The sequence below is a fragment of the Cydia splendana genome, chromosome 2 (genome assembly GCF_910591565.1).
Source record: "Cydia splendana chromosome 2, ilCydSple1.2, whole genome shotgun sequence".
Classification (NCBI taxonomy): Eukaryota; Metazoa; Arthropoda; class Insecta; order Lepidoptera; family Tortricidae; genus Cydia; species Cydia splendana.
In genome coordinates this window covers 17,405,090-17,421,535 of record NC_085961.1, presented here as the reverse complement: position 1 = coordinate 17,421,535, position 16,446 = coordinate 17,405,090, and the positions used below count along the sequence as shown (strand labels likewise).

General features: G+C 34.3%; 1 protein-coding gene and 1 long non-coding RNA gene across 2 annotated transcripts in view; one reads left to right on the top strand and one right to left on the bottom strand.

Moving 5' to 3' along the window:
* The window catches only part of LOC134805539 (uncharacterized), a 624,519-nt gene that overhangs the window by 156,837 nt on the left and 451,236 nt on the right, over positions 1-16,446 (top strand). The window lies entirely within an intron of this gene.
* Positions 2,808-15,969, bottom strand: LOC134800391 (zonadhesin-like). Its single transcript, XM_063772891.1, has 9 exons — positions 15,846-15,969; positions 12,635-12,835; positions 12,173-12,352; positions 11,541-11,729; positions 10,907-11,086; positions 7,763-7,959; positions 4,738-4,894; positions 4,096-4,275; positions 2,808-3,022 (listed from the first exon to the last, which is right to left on the bottom strand). The coding sequence occupies exons 1-9, from the start codon at positions 15,967-15,969 to the stop codon at positions 2,823-2,825; spliced, it is 1,608 nt and encodes a 535-aa protein (XP_063628961.1). The 3' UTR covers positions 2,808-2,822.

Genomic DNA, 16,446 nt, shown 5'->3' with positions numbered 1-16,446 from the left:
TAAAATTAATAGTTTGGCAACAAAAACGGAGCCTTAAAATATATCAATATGAGTTGTATTTTAATGCCGTTACAGCTTTTGATTATTTTTAGGCAGGTACCAAGTATTTATTTGGCAACTGAATTATTATATTGGAGACCATTTATGAAGCACATTTTAAAAAGAAAACGGCTATCTATTAATTCAAAAATGAAGTTCTTTTAAAATATTTTGTTTGGTCATTACACGGTCAACCTAACACGCTCCTCCTCGTTTTGCTCGTCCTCGCACCTATCTTTTGACTCTAGCAGAACATAGTGGTAACTATTGCAATTAGTAATTAAAAATTTAAAGATCTAATGGTATAATGGCCATTAGGCGTTTCATGATTAGAAATTTCGGCTATAAGTGACCATTACGTAATGGTAAATTAATTTGAGGTGTTTTGTGTAAAAAGTGACCAATATTCATTAAATTTAACTGCTTTCGTGTTAAAATACTACCTAGCTGAAACGACATGCTCAGTTATGACTATAGTTGATTACTTAGGTGTGAACAACTAGATGATAACTTATGATCGCTTTACAATATTAGTTGCCAATTTATTATTTTAGTCGCCAACCTATCACTTTAAGTTCCCTATAATTTTTTTGGGTGGCTTGATTTTGCTGCCAGTTTTTTTAATAATATGATGCTTATATTTGAGGCTAATATATTTGGCGCTTATATATTAATGCACGGCCAAATTATATTATTATATGCCCAATGAAAGTTCCTGTTTTAGTTGCCCGGTTAATGTGATCAATAAATGGACGAGTTAGTTTAGAGCCGCCCCGTCAAGTCTTCGAAGATAGGAGCCCATCTTTGTATACTTTCGGCCGAATAGGTAATTACAAAGTGCTTTTCACGACTACCTACTGTGAGAAAATCAATTAAAATCCCACCAAAAACATGTAAAAATAACCCGGTCAAGTGCTAGTTCGTTTAACTCGCGCACCGCGGGTTCCGTACAAACTTTCAATTTTATCATGTAACTATAAACACAAAATACTTTTGAGCAGAAGTATGGTTGGCATAATTATTTGTACGGCAAGTCCGCTAAATAATTTGAGCGACCTATATCATAATATGTATGTTGGTTTTTTAGGGATAATTCTTTATCATGTGAACTGATTTCAACAATTTTTGTTTTATTTCAAAGAAGGTGTTTTCAGTGTTATCTTATAGAAATTTCAAGTATAATAAACAGTGTTAAGAAGGCGTTTAAATCCCAAATTAAATTAGAAAATGTTCTTTTAATCATAAAAAAAAGTTATCAAGATAGAGGGGCGATTATATTTTTCCTGTACCTAATATTAAATTTGTGATAATGTTAATGTTATAAGTAGGTACGCTTGGCGCAAAATCATGCGTCCACACATTGTAAAGTGCACACCGTTGGCGGATTATTTATATTATCACAGGTGATTGGGCAAGCCGATCCACACGTGTTGCGGACTTCGCCTTCTGGGCAGGGAGATGCTATAAAAACGCAACTTCATAAAACAAATATAGGGGAATGGTGTTAATAAAAGTGTATTTTAGGCTTCAGCTGTCAAAAAGGAAGCCTAACTGTTTTAGGTAATTGATTCAGGCGGTCAGGCGGTCCGGTGTCCGCGGATAGGTATTGGAAGCTGTAATTTGGCTTGTGGGTGTATGGTTTTTAAGATAGTATGGGTTGTTTTTTTTCGTAAAAAACTTTTCTTTGAAAGTTTCCCACATGATAAAACTCATAAACTCAAATCGATTAACATGTTATTCACCAAAATTAAATAGTTTTGACGCTACACAGGATACAAAAAGACTCCTGAAATCATAATCCTTCCCGTATTTGGGTAAATAACACATTATCACGCACCATATACTTAATAAAGAGAGACAGTCTTACGTGAACAATTTGAAACTCTGCATACCCATGAAGCCGCTACTATGAATGTTACAAAAAATTTCAACTTCATTATTTTTCCTTTTTCCTAAATAGACTTCCCCTTGTTTGTGATCTTGTACGAAATATAAATATAATAACCTTTAATAATAATAATAACCTATGATTATATTTACTGCGACGAGTGTTTCAAATGTATTTCGTGGTCTATAAATGAGAATAATGTTCATTTGTAACACGTTTAATGTTCACTCGTGTAAAGTTTTCGTGTTTATGTTGGTTTCGAGATAGTTATTGCTTAACATTCGTGTTCAAGGCGCGTAATAAATACACTTTTAATCAATTCCCTACATAATTATTGTCCCTACAATTACCTACTTTCTTTTGGTAGCGGTAGTAACTATCCTACGTCCTTATGTTTACACTCATCCTTCTTTAATCTATGTACATATATATAAGGGAAATGATTAAGAAAGTAAACTAAGAATAACAATTTGGGATTTGTAAGTAATTTATCATAAATGTTGAATTTTTTTATACGAACAATACGAGTAACAATTTTATTGCATTGCAGTCGTTGTACTTTAACAAATATATTTATGTCCAATTGTGTTTTGCATCGTTCTAATCGTGTCCTGTGTCCTTATAGTCCTTAAAACAATGGTTCTAACATCTTAAAATTTATATACACAGAAAATGCTTCGGCAAAAAATATCCGCTAATAAATAAATAACTAACAACAACACATTAAACTGACCATCAGAAGAATTTTCTGCTTTAACAAGGTTAAGAAATGGTGAGTTAATTGTATAGATACAAACATAGACGTACAAACATAGCGTGTGAATAAGTAACAATTACAAAACGCAACGACTGGGCAATGCGTTTACGCTGCGTCAATTAACAGTGTGATCGATCCTTAATTATTTAAACACTGTTTAACAGGGACGCAGACTGTATTCTTTCTGAGGTAGCCAGGGTTGCAACGACACTGAGGCTTGCAGCACTTGATAGCGTTGGTGCAGTTAAACTTCGACCATATGTTCGAGCAGCCATCCGTAGGAGGACACGTAGGGGGGCATGGGTCCAGTGCTTCGTTAGAACCACAGACGCGAGGTGCTGCATCAGAAAATATGGGAAAGTGGTTATAAAACTTGTAATTACAAAATTAGAATAAATACCATCTATTAATACAGGGTGTCTGGTAGCTAGGCGCAAAACTTTAAGGGGGCGATACCTAGCTGTGGTTAGGATTATTAAAAACATAAGATTTTCTAAAAATACCCAGAATTGGATAGTTATGTGTATAGTACCTACCCCAATACGTATTAGATTGTACAAAATATCTTCTATTTCGTATAAGTTAATGTGTATTGGAACAAACAAAACATTATTTCAGCATATTTGCTGGCACAAAAAACAAAAATAGGCATTTGCAATAGTTAACAATGTCTTATAGTAGGAGATCCCACATATGGTCGACCTTCACCAATCTGTCTGACGGATGAAACTATGAAAATATGAAAGAAAATATGTTCCAGAACATAAATAAATCGGGTTGCCTAAAGAAATATCGTCAAGGCTATTTTTAATAAATTTTTGAAAAGAAAAAAATCCTCACGTACATTTTGTTTTTGTTTGTCCGTTCATATGTGGGATCTCCTACTATTAGGACTCTTAGGTTAGAACAGTTCTGTGCCAAGAAATAAGTTATGAATTATGATAAAAAAAATATAAAATCCTCTCTAAGACATAAAGGTTGGCTAAAAATAACTGCATTCCCGTTGCCAGGGAGGTTTTGGGATTATATTATACACTTTTACTATGGGGCCAACACCGAAATCGTGAAAAAAAAATTGACTGTTTCATACATTTTGGCTGGACCATTTTCTTAGGGAGGGTAATTTTTTTCGCGATTTTGGGATTGGTCCCATAGTAAAAGTTGCTCAGTATAATCTCAAAACCTCCCTGGCAACGGGAATGCAGTTATTTTTTAGCCACCGCGTGTATATGGCAGTTATCAGTATCACCCCCTTCAAGGTTTATACCAAGCTACCAAACAAACAGCGACGCCCCATCCCAGGATTTGAAACTTTTATTTTCTTATTTCTACAACTGTAGGACAATCATCTGTTAAAATGACAACAACCTCTTTGATTACTTTCACTCCAAAAAGTTTTTTCTTTACTTACGGCAGTCTTTAGGCTTGATGCAGCTGCCGTCATCAGCGCGCACGAGGCCCTTGTTGCAGAAGCAATCCTCGACGCACTGTTTAGTGCAGACAGTGCAATTGTCGCCTCTGTTCTGACAAGTCGGGGGACACGCGGTACCGCACTTCGAGTAGGTTTCATTGTCATTGCAGCGAGGTGGCGCTGTTGATAATATAATCATAATTATCATAAATTATAATTATAACAAAATAAAACACTCAAATTAGTTTTTGCTTTACAAAAGAAAGTTAACTGTAGGTACTGTTAAGAAATTCTGTTTTTATATAACTTGCATAATTTTCATTCATACTACTGCCTAGAAAACTAAATGTTGTACATTTTCATAAAGCTAATAGGTAAGTAACTAAGTCGGGACCGGTATTAGGTGATACAAATAACAACCAGAATACAAGGTATGAAGAGAAGGAGAAGAAGAATATTGCAAAATCGAGTGCAAATCCCTCTTTTGAAAAATGTTACTTAACCCCCTTCGTTGCACAATATACTAATTATCTTAGGCAAATTTTCGTACCCGTAGCGCCAGGAACAAGAGGAGCCTTAAGAAGTGTAATGACGTACGCTGTCAAAGTGACATTTATGCTATTAAATAAACAACATTCTTACAGCACTGGCTGATGGGAACACAAGTGCCATTGTCGTGCCTCAGGTAGCCTTCCTTGCAAACGCAGCCGGTCTCGATGCAGGCCAAGTGGCACATTCTACCGTCGCTCCGGAGTCTGGTCTTGCAGGTCATGAGGCAGCTGTTGTAACATTCGGACACCTAATTAATCGAATTTGGGTAGTTTAAAAAAATAGAAATGAGTACTAAAATTAATAGTTTGGCAACAAAAACGGAGCCTCAAAATATATCAATAGTAGTTGTATTTTAATGCCGTTACAGCTTTTGATTATTTTTAGGCAGGTACCAAGTATTTATTTGGCAACTGAATTATTATATTGGAGACCATTTATGAAGCACATTTTAAAAAGAAAACGGCTATCTATTAATTCAAAAATGAAGTTCTTTTAAAATATTTTGTTTGGTCATTACACGGTCAACCTAACACGCTCCTCCTCGTTTTGCTCGTCCTCGCACCTATCTTTTGACTCTAGCAGAACATAGTGGTAACTATTGCAATTAGTAATTAAAAATTTAAAGATCTAATGGTATAATGGCCATTAGGCGTTTCATGATTAGAAATTTCGGCTATAAGTGACCATTACGTAATGGTAAATTAATTTGAGGTGTTTTGTGTAAAAAGTGACCAATATTCATCAAATTTAACTGCTTTCGTGTTAAAATACTACCTAGCTGAAACGACATGCTCAGTTATGACTATAGTTGATTACTTAGGTGTGAACAACTAGATGATAACTTATGATCGCTTTACAATATTAGTTGCCAATTTATTATTTTAGTCGGCAACCTATCACTTTAAGTTCCCTATAATTTTTTTGGGTGGCTTGATTTTGCTGGCAGTTTTTTTAATAATATGATGCTTATATTTGAGGCTAATATATTTGGCGCTTATATATTAATGCACGGCCAAATTATATTATTATATGCCCAATGAAAGTTCCTGTTTAATATTTTAGTTGCCCGGTTAATGTGATCAATAAATGGACGAGTTAGTTTAGAGCCGCCCCGTCAACTCTTCGAAGATAGGAGCCCATCTTTGTATACTTTCGGCCGAGTAGGTAATTACAAAGTGCTTTTCACGACTACCTACTGTGAGAAAATCAATTAAAATCCCACCAAAAACATGTAAAAATAACCCGGTCAAGTGCTAGTTCGTTTAACTCGCGCACCGCGGGTTCCGTACAAACTTTCAATTTTATCATGTAACTATAAACACAAAATACTTTTGAGCAGAAGTATGGTTGGCATAATTATTTGTACGGCAAGTCCGCTAAATAATTTGAGCGACCTATATCATAATATGTATGTTGGTTTTTTAGGGATAATTCTTTATCATGTGAACTGATTTCAACAATTTTTGTTTTATTTCAAAGAAGGTGTTTTCAGTGTTATCTTATAGAAATTTCAAGTATAATAAACAGTGTTAAGAAGGCGTTTAAATCCCAAATTAAATTAGAAAATGTTCTTTTAATCATAAAAATAGTTATCAAGATAGAGGGGCGATTATATTTTTCCTGTACCTAATATTAAATTTGTGATAATGTTAATGTTATAAGTAGGTACGCTTGGCGCAAAATCATGCGTCCACACATTGTAAAGTGCACACCGTTGGCGGATTATTTATATTATCACAGGTGATTGGGCAAGCCGATCCACACGTGTTGCGGACTTCGCCTTCTGGGCAGGGAGATGCTATAAAAACGCAACTTCATAAAACAAATATAGGGGAATGGTGTTAATAAAAGTGTATTTTAGGCTTCAGCTGTCAAAAAGGAAGCCTAACTGTTTTAGGTAATTGATTCAGGCGGTCAGGCGGTCCGGTGTCCGCGGATAGGTATTGGAAGCTGTAATTTGGCTTGTGGGTGTATGGTTTTTAAGATAGTATGGGTTGTTTTTTTTCGTAAAAAACTTTTCTTTGAAAGTTTCCCACATGATAAAACTCATAAACTCAAATCGATTAACATGTTATTCACCAAAATTAAATAGTTTTGACGCTACACAGGATACAAAAAGACTCCTGAAATCATAATCCTTCCCGTATTTGGGTAAATAACACATTATCACGCACCATATACTTAATAAAGAGAGACAGTCTTACGTGAACAATTTGAAACTCTGCATACCCATGAAGCCGCTACTATGAATGTTACAAAAAATTTCAACTTCATTATTTTTCCTTTTTCCTAAATAGACTTCCCCTTGTTTGTGATCTTTTACGAAATATAAATATAATAACCTATAATAATAATAATAACCTATGATTATATTTACTGCGACGAGTGTTTCAAATGTATTTCGTGGTCTATAAATGAGAATAATGTTCATTTGTAACACGTTTAATGTTCACTCGTGTAAAGTTTTCGTGTTTATGTTGGTTTCGAGATAGTTATTGCTTAACATTCGTGTTCAAGGCGCGTAATAAATACACTTTTAATCAATTCCCTACATAATTATTGTCCCTACAATTACCTACTTTCTTTTGGTAGCGGTAGTAACTATCCTACGTCCTTATGTTTACACTCATCCTTCTTTAATCTATGTACATATATAAGGGAAATGATTAAGAAAGTAAACTAAGAATAACAATTTGGGATTTGTAAGTAATTTATCAATTTGTTGAATTTTTTTATACGAACAATACGAGTAACAATTTTATTGCACTGCAGTCGTTGTACTTTAACAAATATATTTATGTCCAATTGTGTTTTGCATCGTTCTAATCCTGTGTCCTTATAGTCCTTAAAACAATGGTTCTAACATCTTAAAATTTATATACACAGAAAATGCTTCGGCAAAAAATATCCGCTAATAAATAAATAACTAACAACAACATATTATACTGACCATCAGAAGAATTTTCTGCTTTAACAAGGTTTAGAAATGGTGAGTTAATTGTATAGATACAAACATAGACGTACAAACATAGCGTGTGAATAAGTAACAATTACAAAACGCAACGACTGGGCAATGCGTTTACGCTGCGTCAATTAACAGTGTGATCGATCCTTAATTATTTAAACATTGTTTGATAGGGACGCAGACTGTATTCTTTCTGAGGTAGCCAGGGTTGCAACGACACTGAGGCTTGCAGCACTTGATAGCGTTGGTGCAGTTAAACTTCGACCATATGTTCGAGCAGCCATCCGTAGGAGGACACGTAGGGGGGCATGGGTCCAGTGCTTCGTTAGAACCACAGACGCGAGGTGCTGCATCAGAAAATATGGGGAAGTGGTTATAAAACTTGTAATCACAAAATTAGAATAAATACCATATATTATACAGGGTGTCTGGTAGCTAGGCGCAAAACTTTAAGGGGGCGATACCTAGCTGTGGTTAGAATTATTAAAAACATAAGATTTTCTAAAATACCCAGAATTGGATAGTTATGTGTATAGTACCTACCCCAATACGTATTAGATTGTAAAAAGTATCTTCTATTTCGTATAAGTTAATGTGTATTGCAACAAACAAAACATTATTTCGGCATCTTTGCTGGCACAAAAAACAAAAATAGGCATTTGCAATAGTTAACAATGTCTTATAGTAGGAGATCCCACATATGGTCGACCTTCACCAATCTGTCTGACGGATGAAACTATGAAAATATGAAAGAAAATATGTTCCAGAACATAAATAAATCGGGTTGCCTAAAGAAATATGGTCAAGGCTATTTTTAATAAATTTTTGAAAAAAAAAATATTTTCGGCAAATTTCACCGATTTGTCTGACGAACAAAATAAGTTTCAATGCAAAGTATACAACTTGTACAACATAAATCAACTAGGTTGCCTATCTTTTTCCGTTCACTATTATGTGGTTGCCGTGTTTAAAGAGGTGATTTTATATCGATAATTGCACTCATCTGTCTGACGCTTGAATTATACATCAAAATGATGGTAATTTTATTGCAAATACAATGGTATAGGGTTGCCTGAGAAAATCCGGTCACAAATAAGGGTTGCCAGGCTTTTAATTAAAATAAGAAGGGAAGACTTTTAGCGATAACTCATAAACCGCTTAATTGATCAAGTTTGTATTAATTTTATTTGATTGAATTTTTTAAGCACTATTTTTATGATTTTTTCTATATTTTTTGGACAGATGGTTCAAAAGTTAGAAATAAAAGCCTTTTTTTTTCTTTCTAAACGATTATTTCCGAAATGATATACTTTATCAAGAAATGTTGTTTAAAGACCCCTATTTATTTTGAAAGGCCTATCCAACGACACCCCACACTATAAGGTTGAAACGATAAAAAAATTGTCACACACATTTTGTTTCTTTCAAAGCGATTATTTCCGAAAATATTCAGTTTATCAAAAAATGTTCTTCTAAAACCCCTATTCATTTTGAAAAACCTTTCCAACAACATCCCACACCATAGGTTTGACACGAAGAAAAAAAAACTCACGTACATTTTGTTTCTTTCGAGGCGATTATTTCCTAAAATATTCACTTTATCAAAACATTATTTTAGCATCTTTGCTGGCATATTTTGTTTCTTTCGAGGCGATTATTTCCTAAAATATTCACTTTATCAAAAAATGTTTTGTAAAAAACCGTATTTATTTCAAAAGACATATCCAACGACATGTCACACTCTAGGGTTGAAGCGAAAAAATGGTCAGATACATTTTTTTTATTTTTTTTCGTTTGATACCTATGTTGTAAGATGTCATTTTATATGAGTTTTAAAATAAATAGGGTTCTTCAAATAAACAGTTTTTGATAAAGTGAATATTTTAGGAAATAATCGCCTCGGAAGAAACAAAATGTACGTGAGGATTTTTTTTCGTGTCAAACCTATGGTGTGGGATGTTGTTGGAAAGGTCTTTCAAAATGAATAAGGGTTTTAGAATACATTTTTTGATAAACTGAATATATTCGGAAATAATCGCTTTGAAAGAAACAAAATGTGTGTGACAATTTTTTTTATCGTTTTAACCTTATAGTGTGGGGTGTCGTTGGATAGGCCTTTCAAAATAAATAGGGGTCTTTAAACAACATTTCTTGATAAAGTGAATCATTTCGGAAATAATCGTTTAGAAAGAAAAAAAAAGGTTTTTCCTTCTAACTTTTGAACCATCTATCCAAAAAATATGGAAAAAATCATGAAAATAGTGCTTAAAAAATTCAATCAAATAAAATTAAAACAAACTTGATCAGTTAAGCCGTTTATGAGTTATCGCTAAAAGTCTTCCCTTCTTATTTTAATTAAAAGCCTGGCAACCCTTATTCGTGACCGGATTTTCGCAGGCAACCCTACACCATTGTATTTGCAATAAAATTGCCATCATTTTGATATATAATTCAAGCGTCAGACAGATGAGTGCAATTATCGATATAAAATCACCTCTTTAAACACGGCAACGGAAAAAGATAGGCAACCTAGTTGATTTATGTTGTACAAGTTGTATACTTTCCATTGAAACTTATTTTGTTCGTCAGACAAATCGGTGAAATTTGCCGAAAAAAATTTTTTTTCCAAAATTTATTAAAAATAGCCTTGATCATATTTCTTTAGGCAACCCGATTTATTTATGTTCTGGAACATATTTTCTTTCATATTTTCATAGTTTCATCCGTCAGACAGATTGGTGAAGGTCGACCATATGTGGGATCTCCTACTATTAGGACTCTTAGGTTGGAACAGTTCTGTGCCAAGAAATAAGTTATGAATTATGATAAAAAAAATATAAAATCTTCTCTAAGACATAAAGGTTGGCTAAAAATAAATGCATTCCCATTGCCAGGGAGGTTTTGGGATTATATTATACACTTTTACTATGGGGCCAACACCGAAATCGCGAAAAAAAAATTGACTGTTTCATACATTTTGGCTGGACCATTTTCTTAGGGAGGGTAAATTTTTTCGCGATTTTGGGATTGGTCCCATAGTAAAAGTTGCTCAGTATAATCTCAAAACCTCCCTGGCAACGGGAATGCAGTTATTTTTTAGCCACCGTGTATATGGCAGTTATCAGTATCACCCCCTTCAAGGTTTATACCAAGCTACCAAACAAACAGCGACGCCCCATCCCAGGATTTGAAACTTTTATTTTCTTATTTCTACGACTGTAGGACAATCATCTGTTAAAATGACAACAACCTCTTTGATTACTTTCACTCCAAAAAAGTTTTTTCTTTACTTACGGCAGTCTTTAGGCTTGATGCAGCTGCCGTCATCAGCGCGCACGAGGCCCTTGTTGCAGAAGCAATCCTCGACGCACTGTTTAGTGCAGACAGTGCAATTGTCGCCTCTGTTCTGACAAGTCGGGGGACACGCGGTACCGCACTTCGAGTAGGTTTCATTGTCATTGCAGCGAGGTGGCGCTGTTGATAATATAATCATAATTATCATAAATTATAATTATAACAAAATAAAACACTCAAATTAGTTTTTGCTTTACAAAAGAAAGTTAACTGTAGGTACTGTTAAGAAATTCTGTTTTTATATAACTTGCATAATTTTCATTCATACTACTGCCTAGAAAACTAAATGTTGTACATTTTCATAAAGCTAATAGGTAAGTAACTAAGTCGGGACCGGTATTAGGTGATACAAATAACAACCAGAATACAAGGTATGAAGGGTAAGAATATTGCAAAATCGAGTGCAAATCCCTCTTTTGAAAAATGTTACTTAACCCCCTTCGTTGCACAATATACTAATTATCTTAGGCAAATTTTCGTACACGTAGCGCCAGGAACAAGAGGAGCCTTAAGAAGTGTAATGACGTACGCTGTCAAAGTGACATTTATGCTATTAAATAAACAACATTCTTACAGCACTGGCTGATGGGAACACAAGTGCCATTGTCGTGCCTCAGGTAGCCTTCCTTGCAAACGCAGCCGGTCTCGATGCAGGCCAGGTGGCACATTCTACCGTCGCTCCGGAGTCTGGTCTTGCAGGTCATGAGGCAGCTGTTGTAACATTCGGACACCATTTCGTTCGGCGGGCAAACCAAATTTTGAGCTGAAAAAGGGCAAAATTATAGAATATGAATTCTACTTATAAGCAGATTTACAGTGATTTAATCGCGTCGTTGTCCACCATGCGCAAAATGCGTGGTCGGAGAACTACAGGCGAGGATACCTTAATGTTGTGGCAAAATGGAAACTATCATGGGCATGACGCAAGCATGACGTATCTTTTTTTTATACCGGCGGTTCGTGGCTGTTTTATACTATTGACCATACATCAACTGTGAAATAAATTCCAGCCAATTTTTTCCTTAAGATTAGCATTCAATCGGATTCTTACAGAACATTACATTGTCAAGGCAAATGGAACATACGCTTTACCCGTGGGTAGGGTGATATGAATGAAGTAAAGGTTTTGTGATATTCTAATGCTTAAAAAAGTGTGAAAATTAATAACGCAGTTTTGTCTTTGAGTATTAGGATATCGATACTTACGGCATTTCTTCTTTAGAATGCACAATCCATTAGAGTTTCTGACGTAGCCATCATCGCAAAAGCAGGCGCTGGTTGGCTGACAATGACCCATTATTGGTTCCAAGTGGTAGTTCTTGCAAGTCAGCTCGCACTTGATTCCGTTTGTTTCATAATGTTCGTTGATGCCGCATACTGGTCGCGCTGGAAGAAATAAATCAAATCACTTGGTAAGTACCTAAATTAACAATATCATTATGTATCAACTATGAAGTAGGTAAGTTGGTAAAGGTTTTTAAATTATAATTTTATAATACTTGCAGTTTACGTCACTAGATATTAATTAAATTGATAAAAACATTTCTAAATGTCATTTAAAAAAGGCTTATACCATTCATTATTTCAGTTTAGTATTGTAAACTTAGCGTTCATTTTATCAAGATCAAAATGAGTAGGTAAGTAGTATACGAAAATCTGGATTCTTACGGGGTGGGCACAGGTGGCTAGGTATACAGGGGTCCTTTGCCGTTCCGTTCCTCAAGTACTCGGAGATGCAGTCGCAGCCGGGCACGCATTTCGTCGCGCCACGGCAATCGTAGTCGGTGTATATGGACTCACACGTTTGAGGGGGACATATAATACTACACGGGTTGTATACTTCGTTTTCTTTGCATTTTATCAGTGGAGCTAAATAAATAAGAAAATATTCCACATGTTAAACCAATTAGTATAAGGTGTTTATATTTGTATTTAATTCGTAGTTAGCAAATCTAAGGAAGCACGCTTAATAATTGACCCAATATAATTTATATTGGGTCAATTAAATACAAATATAAACACCTTATACTAATCGCAATGAAAATCGGAATCCCATTCCATATCCAGTTGAAAAAATGTGTTAATAGTGTAATTCTTAATACTATGTATCTTAAGCTTATTTAACGTCAGTTATTTATAACAATTACCTATAAGTCATTGACATTATAACCGTCTGTAATGTATAAATAAATTACCTACCTCAATCTTTACCTCTGCTTATTTACCGAACCTACTTACAGAATTTCAGACCTAAGAGTAAACATGTTATCCCAGAAAAATGCAAAAGTAAATATACCCAGGGAAAATATTTCTGTGTCAACAATCCCCTGGCAGAAATGTCAGGGCTTGGAGGCTACGATAAGTGGCTAAAGCTGTGTGTTTAGGACCACAGTGACCTATTGTCATAAAGTGCTTATGAGGCTAGAAAAATTTGGGTCGGAATAAATTTCATTTCAAATGGCTTTGTTCTGCGTTCGATGCGACTTATTCGCTCGATAAATTACGGGGCCGGATTTACTAAACTGATTCATAGATATTATGTAATGATATTTAAAAGGTTCTTTGATTAGACTTGGAAGACTTTTTTTCCTAGTATAATTTAGTTTTAGTCATGTGTATTACTGAATTATCTATTAATAAATTTAAGAATTATGTAAAGCGTAAACTTAATTATTTCTAAAGCTTATTATACCACACAAGACTACATGAATTATATTACAACGTGGGATAAATTGTTATTCGAAATGATTATTTATTTATTAGGTATATTTGATTATTGGTGAGGAAATGGATATTCCGATGTAATACTATCTACTTCTTTTGTTACTTATGCTTTTTTTTGACATTTAGATTTTATTCTAGAAATTCTAGACTAGTATTTTTATATACAATACAAATTTTTAATGTTTGACGATCGATTTGTGAAATTCTTAGTGTTAAATTTGATATGTATAATAATCCAATTTTATTATGGAATAATATTAACATCAATAAATTGCTCTGATAATTAGATTAAGATTAATTACGATTCATAAGAGCTTGTTGCTAGGCCTACATGAATAAAGTATATTTTGATTTGTAAAAGTCAGACCAAGCTAAACTCTGATAGCAATTGCAAGGACACAGTGTGGCATGTCATTATTAATATCAAAGTTCTACGAAACAATTATGTTTATAATGACACTCCCTCACATTGTTGTGTTCAAAGTTAGCTTAGATGGACTCTAATCATGTTACCTAGTTTTAATGAAAGTACTGACCGAAAGGTACACGAGTTTAATTAATTTATGTTAATGATCTCGAGTCGTACTTATGTTATGTTTTTATCGTAATATAATGGAATAAATGCATGATTTATTTATAAGTTTTACGAATTATTTATTTATTTATACTTTATTGAACTAATTTACAAAAAAAGAGTACAATGGGCGGGCTTAAGGCCTTGAGGCATTCTCTACCAGTCAACCAACCAACCTGAACAACTATAAAACTTTGATGAACGTATATAAAACTATCCTAAATCACCTTTCAATATTCAAATACATTTGATTCGGAGGTAAATTATTTGTCGCAAGCGAGCGTATCTCTTATGTTTAATTCATTTCTAAGTGTGAAATTACAAATTATGTAATGCGTATGAGTTTTAAATCAAAGATATCACCATAAAATTTTCCTTTTTATACTTACGAGGACACTGTTTTAAGAGTATGCACTTCCCTCCTTTTTCGGATAGCACGTAGCCTTTTTTGCAAACACATTCATTTTTTATACAGATTTGTGAAATACAAGGCGTGGGATTAGGATTTGCACAAGTCGCCCGACATTCAGCTGGCAGCGCACACTCCACTCTCTCTGCATTTGGGTCACTACATTGGTTATTAGCTGAAAAAAAAAACGTTAATGGAAAATATATGCCTACTGATAGTACTGATATAAACATCAAATTAAGACTGTTAAACCCAAAGAGAAGAAGAAGTTTAAGTTTATTTTAACAACATTTTGTTAAATCTGATTGCATTAACACCTTGAGATTAGAGGCAAGATATATCTTTAGCTGGATCGATAATAACACAAAAAGGGTATCTTAAAATTAACGATAAAAACGTATGGATAGGACAGTGATTACATCGGCTTAATAGCATAACAAGAACTATTTTATTTTAACCCAGTAAGCAGATTTTTTCAAAAAATTAAGAGAAACACGTAAAATATTGTCATGAAAACGCACTTACTGCATTCTTTTGCGCTGACACATTTATTTTGATAATTTCTGAAGTATCCGGTCTTGCATCGACATTGAGGGTCACAGCAGTCTATAGGCGTGCATGGTATTTTAGACCACAAGTTCTCACATTTTTCGCCCTTAGGACATGTTGGAGGACAAGGGTCGAAAAATTCGTTAGCGCCGGTGCACGTACGCTTAGCTGAAAAAAAGCTAGATTGTAAGATACTGTGATAATTTGTGTACCCTTTGGTAATATCATTAGAGGACCCCCATAATGCACCAATTTTAAAATATCTACACACTTGATTTATAAATCAGCTCCACCCAGCCAAGCATTCAGCCGCTTTGTGGCCAACCACAGCAACTTCTCGATCACTATCCACCTCGATGGAACCGTAGAATTACAACGTATTTCCGTTTCCCATTTTATTTAGTTTCTTAATCTTATTAATTTAACTTTAAGTCTACACATGTGGTGTGTGCCTATAATTAGCTGTGCATTAAATTTAAGACACCTATCAAATGTACCTATACCTAACAATGTATCATTGTAACCGCTGTTGGCAGACCTATTAAAAAAAAAAAAAGTCCTGTGCCCGGTACTGGTACCTATTTTTATAAGGTTCTTGTTGATGCAATATAAATGAAACTTACGGCGTTGTAATTCAGCAACAGAATCTTGCGACTGCGCTAGAGCTCCTGCCAGAGCTGCTGCCAACAATACTACTATTCCCCAGCGCATGTTCCTGACGTCCGGTCTATCCCACAAGTACTTCATCAGTAAAAATTGCTTTCAGTGTTTCCTTTTATATGGATGTTATCGTACATAATATGACTTCATTGTTTTAAGTAGAATTACGATTTAAATAAAAAATAACGCTTTTAAAACACTCGTTGCTGTTTACTTAAAAAGTGATGAATATGTTTTTGTAGCGACAAAAACAAATTGTGCCACTTTTTAAGTAAACAGCGACATACGACTATAGGTATGTGAAGCGAGTGTAGCGACGCATGAATAATATTTACCTAAGGTCAGGTGGGGTAAGAGAAATAATATATTTTGCTCGGGGCAAGAGAAACCGTATGAGAAAAATAGAAAGCTATATGTATGTTGATGTTAATTTTATTTATGCATTAATTTTATTTTTAGTAGGTACTTCCTGCCTATTATCATTCAAAGTAGTTTTTAATACTACATACCGGGTGTGGCCTCTAACACGAGCAAATAATTAAAACATAGATTGTACTCCTCAAA

Coding starts and splice junctions, on each gene's coding strand:
- LOC134800391 (XM_063772891.1), bottom strand. CDS start 15,969: ATGAAGTACTTGTGGGATAGACCGGACGTCAGGAACATGCGCTGGGGA. Junction 11,730..12,172: donor CATTCTAAAGAAGAAATGCC/GTAAGTATCGAT, acceptor GCCCTTTTTCAG/CTCAAAATTTGGTTTGCCCG. Junction 4,895..7,762: donor TCAAACAATGTTTAAATAAT/TAAGGATCGATC, acceptor TCGATTAATTAG/GTGTCCGAATGTTACAACAG.